The 13,484-nt window shown below is 38.3% G+C and overlaps 1 protein-coding gene across 1 annotated transcript in view; it reads left to right on the top strand.

Moving 5' to 3' along the window:
• KHDRBS3 (KH RNA binding domain containing, signal transduction associated 3) overlaps window positions 1–13,484 on the top strand; it is a 168,842-nt gene that overhangs the window by 41,989 nt on the left and 113,369 nt on the right. Inside the window, exon 2 of the mRNA XM_081266259.1 lies at window positions 8,082–8,200. Coding sequence (XP_081122385.1) covers window positions 8,082–8,200 — 119 coding nt within the window. The remainder of the gene's footprint in view (window positions 1–8,081; window positions 8,201–13,484) is intronic.

Raw genomic sequence — 13,484 nt, forward strand, 5'->3', positions numbered from 1 at the left:
GGGGCACACTGAGGAAATGGGCTTGATAATGACTGCAGCCTGAACAGAGCTCATCTCTTCTTGGGTCATTACTTCACCTAATCATAAAACCTTTTTAAATTCAAATCCTTGCAGGGCTCTAATTGGTGACCTCTGGAGCCTGATAATTGTATAAGATAGCTGGTCTTTTGCATTATATTAATTGTGTTTTCAATTAAAAGTGAGAAATGTGATTTAACCCTTAGGTATAATTAAAAACTGCATTTTCTGTTTTTTGGTCTCTAATAGTTACCTTATCCTCTCTTCCCAGTAGTTACTGACTTAAGTCCTTATTAGCATGAATTAACTTAGTGCCTTGGTTACTTCATTTCATGTGTGGGTTTGCAGGATATTAATTTGAGCAGGGCATTGGATTTTTTAAGGAACAATCATCAGTCATTTGGAATAGCCAAGGGATTGTTTTCTTTAGGAACACAAATGTCCCGTCCTTTTTATTCCTGTTGTCTAGGTCTGTCTTCCTGCTTGTCCTTTTGTGTTATTTAAGTAGACACTTTACCAGTCTTCCCAAGTGTTTCAGTAAATATTAATTTCAGAATATTTCTTACCACTAGGTGAAAATGGGCCAATGGAAGAAGAATGTGCTAGTGTTCCCCATTGGGACCCGTAAAGCGTAGGTAAACCTGAGTTCAGTCATTCCTCCTCCTCACCATGTGCATATAACCTGCTCTTTTCTATGCTCACAGTGTTTTTAACTTCCTCCTTTGGTTCTGTTGCACTTCTCAGCAAACAGTATATGCAGTGGCTCATCCCTATAGATGTCCTTATACTTATTGGAGGTGATGCTTAACCTATTTTGTTTACTTGTTGGTTGGAAGGTTTCGTTTTGTCTTAGAGTCAACATTTTGTTGGCTGATGATTTGGGAAACAAGCAAAACTTTGAGTCAGATAATCCTGAGTCCAGCTTTGAGTCCTGTCACTTATTAGGTATAAGAAAATTGGAGCTGATACTTTTGTCCTGTCTAAGAAATTACAAGGACTGAGTATATGTAGAGCCTACAGTGTACCTCTAGAATACTGTACTTACTTATTAATTAGATTTCTTCTGCCAGTTTTAAGGAGCATCTCATCTCTGATTTCTAGTTTTTGGTTTTGTTTTAAAATGCCAAGAAACTTTTAAAATTTGTTTATATTAAAATGGTTAGAATTCAGCTCCAGAATTTAGTGACCTGCTCATTGCTGAAGGCCTTAGAGTATTTGCCCTTGTTCAGGGGTCACATTCATATTTCACTGAGGCTCAGATGACCACATCATATCTTGATGTTCTGCCATGGTATCTGTTGTTTGGTGAATAACTGTATATAGTTAGGAGAAATTAAGGTGATGGTACAAAAAGAAGACTTAAGTGTTAGCAAGGAAGTGGGGAATGGAAACCTTGGCACTCTGTTGGGGGAATGGAAATTAGTATAGCCACTATGAAAAGCAGAAAATTAAAAATAGCACTACCATGTGACCTAGTACTTCCCCACTGCTTGCTGTTTATCTGAAGGAAGTGAGGTCAGCATGTGAGAGAGATGGCTGCAGGCTCCTGTTTGTTGCATGACTGTTAATAGCAACTAGGATTTGGGCTCACACATCCATCAACAGATGAGTGTGTGAAGAGAGTGTGTGGTGTGTACTCAGGGGCTGAGGACAGGATCCTGAGTGGCTGGAAGGCAGCATGGTAGAGATGCTTGTGACCCAGGAAAGGGTCCCTCCCAGCTGAGTGTCATCCCCACTACCTGGGTGAGGACCTCGCAGTCTGGTCTGGGTGGCTTTTTCCTGTAGTGCCTAAGGCCCTGGAGGCATCTCTGCAAATGGCTGAGTAGTTAATTTTTTTTTTTTTTGAGAGAATACATAAGCCAGTACAAATTAGATATTTTAATAAGTAAACAGTAATAACAACCTATATTTTCATTATGTGTTACAATTTTCAAAGCATTTTGATAGACATTTGTTTTAGTATTTGTAATAACTTTGTGAGTTTTTTTCCACATATTATGATAATCCAAAGCACTTTTTCTTTTCCTCACTCAAAATTAAGATCCCACTTATACAGTAATACCAAGAAAATGGAAGTACCATGGACTTAAGGAATCAGATAAACACAGGTTAGAATCCTGGGTCCTGGTGGTGTGGGAATGTAGTCGAGTTACTGAGTGTCTTTAGGGTGGGCACTTACTTCCTGAGCAATGAAGATTTTATCTGCCTGGTGGCATCATGCAGGGATTAATACCTGAACATAGTCATTGAATAAGTTCCAGCTGCAAATACCATTGCTATATCTTTATTAATTATTCATAATGGGTACAACTAATTAATTAATTTCATCCTCCTCTGCTTATTCCTTATCCTCTTTCTTGAAGGAATTTGCCATGTACATATGTGTGTTTCAATATGTCGTATGCATAGTTAAGGGCATCTTGTATAATGATATACCCCGTGTTTATGAAAATAGTTTACTTTCAGAATTCTTAATATTTAGAGTATTATTTTGTTCTCCTTTGATGGTGTGTGTATATGTGTGTTGTGTGTGTGTGTGTTTATGTATTTATGATGAGCTTATTCTTATTAGACACTGATATGCCTCTCTCCTCTGCTGGGCCATTTACTTCTGCTTAGGTACACTGTTTGCAAGATTATGAGCTTAATGATTCAAATCTAGTTTGGGCAGGTTTTAGTGTATTTGTCTCTGGTTTGAATGTAATAGGGTTAGGTTTGAATTGCTTAAATGAAACAATTTCTTAGTGAAAGCATTTTTCATGTTGAAAGTTTAAAAATCTCTTTCATACCAGCAGCTACAGGAGCATTTTAGTAGTCTGTCAAAAAATTTTATAAAGGCTATGAATGCTATTTATATATCTTTTGGGATCTATTCTAATCCACAGCTGGACTGTTGCAGATTTTGATATGACATGCCACATGGAGGTATTACCATTCACTTTATTGTAGACCTGGCTAAGCCCTGCCTTTTCTTAAAGCTGAGAAGAGCCAAAGTACCTGGTGAAGGGGCTCTGCATCAGGAGGGCCCTCACACTGGTGCTTCATGGTGCAGGCTGGTCTCCATCAGTCAACCATCCTTTTCCAGACCTTTTATGAATTTTATTCAGTGTTTCTTTAGGAAAACAACTTATGACTTCTAGAAGAGCACTTTTCAGCAGTGAGGAGCAGCTCTTTATAAACGTTATGGAGTTGTTCCAATTATTTTAAAGCATTCTTAATAATTATTGACTTACTTAACCTAGGTTCCTTCCTATGTCAGTGCTAGGACCGCTATTTACTTGTCCTTAGTTTTCCTCCCTGTTGGCCTGACTGAATCATCCCTCTTCTCCTTTGAGTCTGTCCAGTCTTTCTGCAGGAGCCCAGAACTTGGGGTCAAAAAATCAATTCATGTTTAAGCCTGTTTTCACTTTGTAAGTGAAAATTTTATCATTACTACTGCCCGATTTTTTTCCATCTTGTCTTGATAACAAGAGTAAAGGGGGGAAAAGGTAGATTATAATAGCTTAGTAAAACTCTAGTTATTAACTGTGCAGACGAGTGAATGTGAACTAGTGTTGCAGAGGACTATTTATGTTCCTGAAGCCTGGCAGTTTTCATTCCTTATACTTGAGGAATTTAGCACATATTTCAGATTTACCAGCTTTTAAAGTAATTTTTAAATTCTGGACCTCTTAGTCCCTTTTCTGCAGCACTCTGTACATAATATTACATTTGTTTATGTGGTTCACATTCTGTATTCTATTTCAGCAGCTAGTATAATTCCTGCATGTATCAGAACTCACTCTTTTTTGGGGGGTAGATACCAGCATTTCCCCATCACGGGGAAACCCCATTGTATTTAAATATCAAAATGTTTTATATCTAACTTTCAAACATATCTGTTCTTTAAGTGAGACATGAATGTCAGGTAAATTCTCCATCATAATTTCAATGAAAGGGTGATGAAGAACTTGAATGAATTATCCAAAGAGAGTGAAACTTTTATAGATTTTTCTCCCAACAATGTGTAAATATAAGCCTGGCTAGCTTAGTATAAATTTTTGTTTTATTTAGTTTTAGTATTTAAAAAATTCTTTAAAACTTAAAAAAAGTTTAATTTAAATGCAGATCAAAACTACACTGAAATTTCATCTTATTCCAGTCAGAATGGCATCTGTCAAGAATACCAACAGTAATAAATGCTAGAGAGGATGTGGAGGAAAAGGAACACCCCTGTTGATGGGATTGTAAATTAGCACAACTACTTTGGAAATCAGTTTGGAGGTTCTTAAAATGACCAGGAATAAAACCACCAAATGACCTAGCTATACCACTCCTCAGTATTTATCCTACAGAATTAAATTCAACCTAGTGTAGAGATAAATGAATATCCTTGTTAAAGCAGCACAATTCATAATGGAACCAGCCTATATGTCTGTCATTGGATGAATGGATAAAGAAAATATGGTATATGTACGCAATGGAGTTTTATTCAGCCCAAAATAAGAATTAAATTCCATAATTTACAGGAAAATGGATGGAACTTGAGAATATAACATTAATTGAAATAAACCATATTGAGAAGATCAAGGGTCATATGTTTTCTTTTAAATATGGAAGCTGGAAAGGAAAAAGGAAAAGAAAGGGGTATGTGTGTATGTGTATGTGGTGGGGAATCTCAGGGAAATCAGAAGAGATCAGTAGGGCAGAGGAAAGGAACCCTGGGAGGGAGGAAACGCTTGGGGATGATTTTGGCCCAATTCTGTTCTTATATCACGTGCATTTACAGATGTATAACAGTGAATCCCATCATTATGAACAATTATACTGAACCAATTAAAAATATGAAAAATACCAGAAAACAAATGTACTAGTTATTAAAAAAATGTGAAATTGTTGACTGAATAGTGTCTATAAACCAAGTTTTTTTAATCTTTAAGAAATTTTTTTTAGTTATAGGTGGACACAATATCTTTATTTATTTATTTATTTACTTTTATATGGTACTGAGGATTGACCCAGTACAAAGCAGGGGCTCTGCCACTGAGCTACAAGCCCAGCCCTAAAATAACTTTTGATCAGTTTTGGCTTCAATAACTGAAAGGCCCAAGGGCCTGAGGAAAGTAGAGCAGCCTTAATTCAGACCAGGGCTGGTTGACTGCTGTGGCAGGGTGTGGGTTCATTGCCTTGTGGTGCCTTAGGAACAGTAAATCATACCCTCAGGCTCAAATCATTTTTAAAAAATAAATCTTAAGTAATGAATATTAATCCCCAGATTAATTCAAAGCTTATTTAAGCCAAAACAGTGATTTGTAAAATAACTATGTGTGTATAAAGAGACAAAAGGTATTTGTTTTAGATATTCTTTTATTTTCCTCTTTAAAATCATAGGTATGCTCAAACATTAATATAAGGTAGAATATATAATTTTTCTAATTTTTACAACTTGCCTGTGTGACTATTTATTACTTCAAATGTTATATGTCACTAATGTATAAAAGGAGTATTTTAAATTCTGATTTTATGGAATTAAATGTTAAATTGAGCATCTATTGTGATTTCTAGATTTTTAAAAATTTCTTTGTCATTTGAAAAGAAAGTAGGTAGTTAAAACTATTCTGATGGAAGTCCACACACACATTAATCTTTTTTATTTTTCCCCTGAAGAAGTAGTTTTGGTGTTCCTAATTTCATTGACTCTTTTAGCTGTGCCCAAAGTATTTCCAAGGATTGAATAAGTAGATAATGAAAGATGGGATTTACTTTCTTTTACTAATTAAAGCTGAAGTCATGAATTATTATAATTACTAAAGCAACTGATGTGTGACTTATTGCTCTTTATTGAGAAAAACAAAAAAACAAATTTGGCTCATTTATACCATTAGTTCTATAGTTTTCAGACTCTGGGTATTTGTTTATAGACAATCCTGAGATCATATATGTGGATCAACCTGTGTGTGCATGTATCTGTGACTGTGTGCATACATTCCCTCAGTGTGGGTATGGGTGATGGGCTGAAATACAAGGAGCACTTCCCGTCATAGTGCTTCAGGTTCTTACCACGTGCAGGTATGTACTGTCATAGAAGAAAACGTCAGTAAGTTAAGTGTGCTTTTCTGTTTCTGCGCGTGTTGTTGCTGTGCTTTCTGCAGCGAACACACAGTGAGTGTCAAGAAGACAGGAGCTGCCGATTAGGTGGCTGTGGCCTTCGCTGGGCAGGCTTCCCTTTCTTCCAACCCTTTCCTCCTGCCCTTCCTCAGGCACCCTCCACTGCCTCAGGTTGGTGTGTGCTGTGAGGACCCACAGAACTCAGGAGGACTGCTGGGTGACTGTGGCTGCAGTTTGTCAAGCAGAGAGTCTCTTTGAGCTTCCCTGATTCACAAAAGATCCTGGCATTTTAGAAGCAAGTCCTAGATACTCTGGTTTTACACGTTAAGAACCCGAGTCCTAGGAGGTTTCCTGTTATAGAATCATTCTAGGACTGGGATCCCGAAATGTTTATGTCTTTTGAATCATAACAATTTTTTTTTTTTATCATAGACAACAACTAGGTACAACAGTGGGTGTAGCGACATTCCCCTAGTGGTTTTATGAGGCGCGTTGGCTTCTTAGTGGTGATGGAAGTCCCAAATCTGGAGCCTCCAGCTTTTAACGGGTCCTCCACTTCTCCGAGGCTGCCCATGGCAATCTTATGTTCGTTACACTAAAAAGCAGTGCGGGAGACTGCGGTGGCACACTGTGTTCCGCGTCAGACAGAACTGGGGTGTAAGTCCTGCCTTTGCTTCAGTCACCCAGTGGCACTTAACCATGGAGCCACATCTCCAGACTTTGTTTATATTTTATTTTAGAGACAGGGTCTCATTGAGTCGTTTAGGGCCTCACTAAGTTGCTAAGGCTGGCTTTGAACTCACAACCCTCCTGCCTCAGCCTCCTGAGCTGCTGGGATTACAGGTGTGTGCCACCTCTCCTGGCTGCCTTGGTCAAGTCACCTCTCTGAACCTCTTGTCCTGAGGATGGAATAGTGTCACGAGTCTGAGGTGCCTGGTCCAGGGATGATATGTGTGGATTTCTAAACTGCTTCTAGCTTAATAAGCAAAATGGATCAATTTAAGAACCACTTTGTTCAGTTGATGCCACCCTTGGGTTCTTCTCCAGCAGGCCATGGCCCTTCTTTGCACCTGGTGTTTTGCATTTGTAGCTTGGAGGTGGCAGTCCATACCCTCATTTCAGCAGTGGCTGGAGCATCTGATGGGTGCCTCTTGTACAACCACCTGCTCCAGGCCGTGAGGTGAATGAAGAGTGTACTGATATATTTTAGGCTCTGAAACTTGCACATAGAAAGTCACTGGTCGTTGATGTTTGTTGAAGGAAGAAAGATCCCACTGAGAAGTCTGTTCTGGTGGGAGAGGTATGATGTTCTCTCTTATATAAGGGCAGTGTAGAGTTGAACGTGATGTGCTTTGTGAGCCTCAACCTGGGAAAGAAAGAGCCACTCTTACATTCTTGCTGCTCCACTGAGGAAAAACTCATTTGCTCAGAAAAAGTGAGATTTACTGAGATAAGTGTTGGAAGAGCATGGAGGTGCCGTCTTCAGAGTGTCACATAGAACACTGCCTGCAGTTGCTTGCCCTGTGAGGAGGTAAGGCTGGGCCTTCAGTGCCATCGCAGAGTCAGCCCTTGAAGGCCCATGCTTCAGAAGCCAGGCAAGTCTGCTATAGAAGCGGGAAAGCCAGTTTGCAGTCAGCACTGAGATCACGTCTGCCTTTTCCTTATTTGATCAGCTTCTCTCTGAATTCCAGAAGGCCCCAGGGGTGTCTTTATTATTTTGTGTTTGTTATCTAGCCTGCTGTTCCCCTCTATTAGCACGGGCAGTGGGAGTTGACTTTGTAGAACCTCTGTATATGAATGTCTTCTATTTGTGAGGATTCATTGATAACATAGGGAATGTGTCATTACTTGAAAAATCATGGGGATCTAAGAGTCTACATTTTTGCACTTGATTTCATGTCACAGCATTGAACCATAAATTCCGTCCTCTGCCATTCTGGGTCATGTGCTTCATGGTTATCTTTTTGCCTCTACAGAAATAGAAAAGTTTCAAAAAGGAGAAGGCAAGGATGAAGAAAAGTACATTGACGTGGTGATTAATAAGAACATGAAGCTGGGACAGAAGGTGTTGATTCCTGTAAAACAGTTTCCTAAGGTAAGACCCTGAGGTCTACGCTGCAGATGCATTGATTGACTCAACCTGGGGAGTGGGTGGTTGGTTTATATGCTGTTGGGTGTTTTCTAGAGATGTTTCTCTCAACACCCCCCATGTATATATAATTAGAAGCTTGTTTTTAAGTTAATAAGTAGTGTAACAGCAAACTTAGCGGGTTTAGTGGTTCTCTCCTTTCTGTTTGACTTTTGTGTGAGTTGTGGAGCCCCCAAGGAAATTACCTATGAGTCCTGCTGTCAGCGTGGGCAGTGTGAGGTCAGACTTGTTTTCTCATTGGCAATATGAAGTTGGACAGTGAGAACTTAAAATGATCATCCCTGTTAAATGCTTAGAACAAGGCTTAGTGCATATATGTTCAAAATGTCATGTATTCTATTGTTATTTTAATTTCTTCTGTTTTGTCTTTTTTTATACATGATTGGTGCATGCTGTTGCACTTGTCAGTAATTTATTTATTTTTTTTTTGTTGCTGAATATTACCACAGTTTTATCTTGTCTGTTTGCCTAGATAGTTTTCACTTTGGATTGTTAAAAGTTGAATTGCTGTGGGCATTTCTATATAAATAATTTTGAGACACATTTTCTCACTTCTCCTGGGTAAAGTGCCGGTGTCATCACTTCTGTGTATTTATTTTTGAAAGACACATTTTTTTTTCCTCCTTAAGTGGCCATAACTTGTCACATGTTTACAAATAAAGCATGCAAGTTGTGATTGTCCTATTGTATCAAAAAATTTGGTGCTGTCATTTTAAAATTTATTTTAGTTATTTTTATGGTATGTCAGTATCCTTTTTTAATGTCAACTTGCAACTCATAATTTTGTGCGATTTTTCATATACTAATTGACCATTCACATATCTTCTTTTGTGAGGTTTATACCTTTTACCTGTTTGTAAATGAGTTGTGTGTCTTTATCACTGATTGGTAGGAGTTTTGTACATAACATAGAGATAAGTCTTTTGTTAGATATGCTCTTTGCACATATTTGGCTCAGTCTATGGCTTGTCTATTGTTTCTTTGATGGCTTTGTGATAAGCCCACATTCTCAATTTTGATTGGGCCAGATTCATCAGTATTTTCTTTTATGGTTATTGCCTTCTGTGCCCTGAAAAATCTTTGCAAACCTTATGGAAATGTTAGAGTTCTTGGGAAGTTATGAATATATTCTGTGTTTTCTCTGAAAGCTTTTTATCATTTAGCTCTTACTGTTTTGTGATGCATTTCAGATGAATTTTTGTATATGATATGACATAGAGTTTTGCTGTGGTTTGAATGCATATTCCAAAAATTCATGGGCTGGGAATTTTATCGCTCCGTTCATAAATTAATGGTGTTTGGAGATAAGGTCTTTGGGAGGTAGTTAGGGTTAGATTAGTGTATGAGGGTGGGGCACCCTGATGGCATTGAGTAACTGTATAATAAGTGACATCCAAAATGTCTTGCTCCATGTTATGAGGCAGCAAGAAGGCCCTCACTGAATTCCAAGCAGATGCTGATACCATACTCTTTGACTTTCCAGTCTCCAGAACTATTAGCCAAAAAAAAAAAACTTCTGTTTTTTTTTTTTTTAATGAATTACCCAGTTTCAGTTATTTTATTTTATCAACAGAAAATGTATTAAGACAACGGTCAGTTTCTTTTTTTTTTGGTACCAGAGATTGACGCCACGAGTGCTTAACCACTGAGCCACATCCTCAGCCCTTTTTATTTTTATTTTAGTTTTGAGACAGGGTCTTGCTAAGTTGCTGAGGCTGGCTTTGAACTTGCAGTCCTCCTGCTTCAGCCTCCGGAGTCACTGGGATTATAGGTGTGTACTGCTGCTCCTGGCTCAGGTTCATTTTTTCCCACGTGAGCATCTATTTTTCTCAGAACTGCTTATTGAAAGGTGTTGTCTCTCCTCTAATTTTTTAGCACTTTGATGGCAATCAGATGGCTGAGTAAATGAAGGTGTATTTCTGAGCTTTTTATTCTGATTCATTGATCTATTCATGGATCCGTATGCAAGTACCACTGTGTCTTGTTTTCTGTAGCTTTGTATAGTGAGGCCTGAAAGTTAGATAATGTAGTGCTCCTCCAATTGTGTCCTCCTTTTTAATGATTGCTTAGCTACTGTAGGTCCTTTATAGTTCAAAACAAAGTTAAGAATCCATTTGTTAATTTCAACAAAATGACTTACTGGGATTATTATTGCAGTTGCAATGAGTCTGTTGAGCATTTTCCTGAATATGGCATATGTCTTTATTTATTTAGATATTCTTTATTTTCTACTGACAGCATTGTAGAGTATGGGTACTTGTAGGGTGTGGGTCTTACATGTTATGTTAAACTTACCCTAGTTATTTTATGTTTTGACACTATTGAAGAATGAATATTTTTAAATTTTCATTTTCCAAGTGTTTGTTTCTAATATAAAATTTAGCACATTGTCAATATGAGCTGCTTTGTGAAATCATTAGTCTTTTTAGATTTTTGTAGACTTCTTATGATTTCTGTGTACGTAATCATATCATCTGCTTTATAAGTTTAATTCTCCCATTACAATTTTTATGCCTTTATATTTATCTTGCTGACAGTAATGTATTGGCTGGTATCTCCAGTGTGATGCTGAGTACATGGTGAGAGAGGAGCCCTTCCCTCATTCCCAGTGGAGGAGGAGGGCACATAGTATTATTATTTTTTTAAATGTCTCTTTCCTGCTCCTTCCTCCCTCTTCCCCCTTTGCCCTTTTGCTTCCTCATTGGGGCTCCTAGTATTTTGTCATCAGATTGACACCAGCTGCATGCTTTCCACTGCCAGTCATTGGGTGGAAGTCCCCTGCTGTGCATCTCTCAGCATTTTGTCTGACTGGATGGTGAGGTTTCCTGACTGTTTTTCTGCGCTGTCAAAGGCACACAGGTGTAGCTTCCTTTTACTGAGGGAGTCTTGGGCGCGATCTTCTGGGTGGCCTTTGTGCCTCTCCTTGGACACTGCTCGGCAGCAGCATGTTGTCCTCATGGCAGCAGCATGTTGTCCTCTTGTGGTGATGGTCCCTGGCATCTGAGTTCTGCCTGGCATGGGCCTAAGGCCTTCTGTGACAGTCGTGATATTAGTGTTAGGTTGGTTACATAAACTGAGGGAAGAAGTGTTCTTTTCCTTTTTTTCAGACAATGTATGTCATATGTTGTTTTTTCCCTCAAACCATTTGATAGATTTCACCAGTGAAGCTATCTGGAATTTGATGATGTATTCAGTGTTTTTGATTGATAGAACACTAGTCAGATTTTCTCTTTCAATTTTTGTGAAAATTTTATTTTTTTAATGGATCTCAGATCTTCACAAGATTTCAGCTGTTGTTTCTTCACATATGTCTTCTGACCCTTTTTCTCTCCTTCTGTCTAGAAAACTTTAATTATACACAAATTTGAACTTTTGATGAGAACACTTGGGTTTCTGTGCCTCTGTTTCTTTATTGATTTTGCTTTTTATTTTTATATTTTGGTTCTTCAGATTGGATGGTTTCTATTGCTGCTCTGCTGCTCATCTTTTATTTATTCAGTTTTGCTGTACTGTAGTGAACCCAGGCCCTCCCACACGCTGGGGGAGAGCTCTGGTACCTCCAGTAGCATTGTTACAAATTTTACATTGAGACAGAGTCTCACTAGGTTGACTAGGCGGGCCTTGAACTTGAGATCCTTGAGCCTTAAGGCCCCCAAGTGACTGGGATTATAGGCATGTGCCCACTTCCTACTGCTAGATCTTAAGCTTGTTTTTTTTTTCATAAGTTATGTTCATTTTGTTATTAATTCTATCAGTGAAGTTTTTTATATCATGTGTCATAATTATTGTTTCATAATTTTCTATTTCAGTATTGATATTTTATTGGGGGGGGTATGAGAAGTGAGGGAGACATTTTCCTTCTGTTTGAAATTTTGTTTTTTCATTTATTGCAAGTTTGCCTTTATTTTACTGAGTACAGTTAAAATAGGTGCTTAAATGTCTGTCCTTCAGTTCTGAAGTCCAGGCCGTGTTGGTTTTATGAGGCATTGACGTTCTCTTGCCTTGACAGGGAGCCTTTCTGTTCTCGTTCTTCACATTCTACTCATTTTGGATTGTGTTACTGGATTTTATGAATGTATACTGTGGGAACCCTGGATTTTGTTTTATTTCTCTGAAGGATGTAGGTATCTTTGTTTTAACATCTACTTAACTTTGTTAAGCTGTCTTTCGACTTCGTTTTTTGGTAGGAATTCAAATCTTTCCTTAGTCTGACTTTTGCATTTAATTTTTGACATACATAATTCTGGGGTAAGCTGGAGATTTTAATAAATTTTCTGTACCAAATTTGGGAATCCTCAACTCTGTTTCTTTTCTAGAATTTCTTCCTCAAATTTTAGCATTATGGTTGCTTTGAACCCTGCTACTCAGTCTTTTTTAAAAAGCTCAAAAATTAGTTTGTCCTAGGATGTTTGTTTTCAGTCTTGACTCTCAGAATCTGCCTTATTTTTGACCACTCCAGGCTTCCGATTGTTGGCTTTAATATTGTATTTGGAGCCTAAGAGTTTACGGTGGACACTTCTAGTTAAGGGTGAGTCATCACCCTCCACTACAGAACTGAACATGTACTTTTTTGTAAATAGAAAACTAGTGATGAACATTTTATAGAATCATTATTAAACAAAGTATGGCCCATGGGAACTTTTGCAAATTGATTCTTTATGCTCAGTAGGTTCTGTATGTTCATTGTGCAGTAGGTAGAAACATCTTCAGATAGAGCCCCTCTTTAATTGGGTTATTCTACTAGATGATGATTAATCTGAAATTAATACTTTGTTGTATTTAAGCTACTATATGAAATAAAGTAGATGAATACAGTGTGTGAAATAAAAAATGCAGTTTTCCAGTGTTGACCTTGATGGAGTAGAGGACGACACATCATCATCTCTGTGTTTAGAATCTGAGAGGCCATGTGAGCACTGGCGGTATCTGGGGCAGTTCGCTTCAGAGCCACTGCTTTTAGAATACTGAAGAAGGACAGTTTGGTGAAGGACCATAAGACATGCACGTTTCAAGCCTGCTTTGTGTGAAAGCTCCTGTGGCTCTGGGTTCCTGGGGAAGCATTCCTGCTGTGTCAGTTCGCAGGCTGGGCTAGTGGAGGCTGCACCGGCCTCTGCAGTGGCTCATGGAATGCAGCTTGCTGTGGTGTCCATGCTGGCCAGATGCTTTCAGCTGCCAGGGAGGAGAGAACTGCTACTTGTAATATTCCATTAAATAATGATTTTCATTCATT

The sequence above is a fragment of the Spermophilus citellus genome, assembly GCF_964194105.1.
Source record: "Spermophilus citellus genome assembly, chromosome: 14".
Classification (NCBI taxonomy): Eukaryota; Metazoa; Chordata; class Mammalia; order Rodentia; family Sciuridae; genus Spermophilus; species Spermophilus citellus.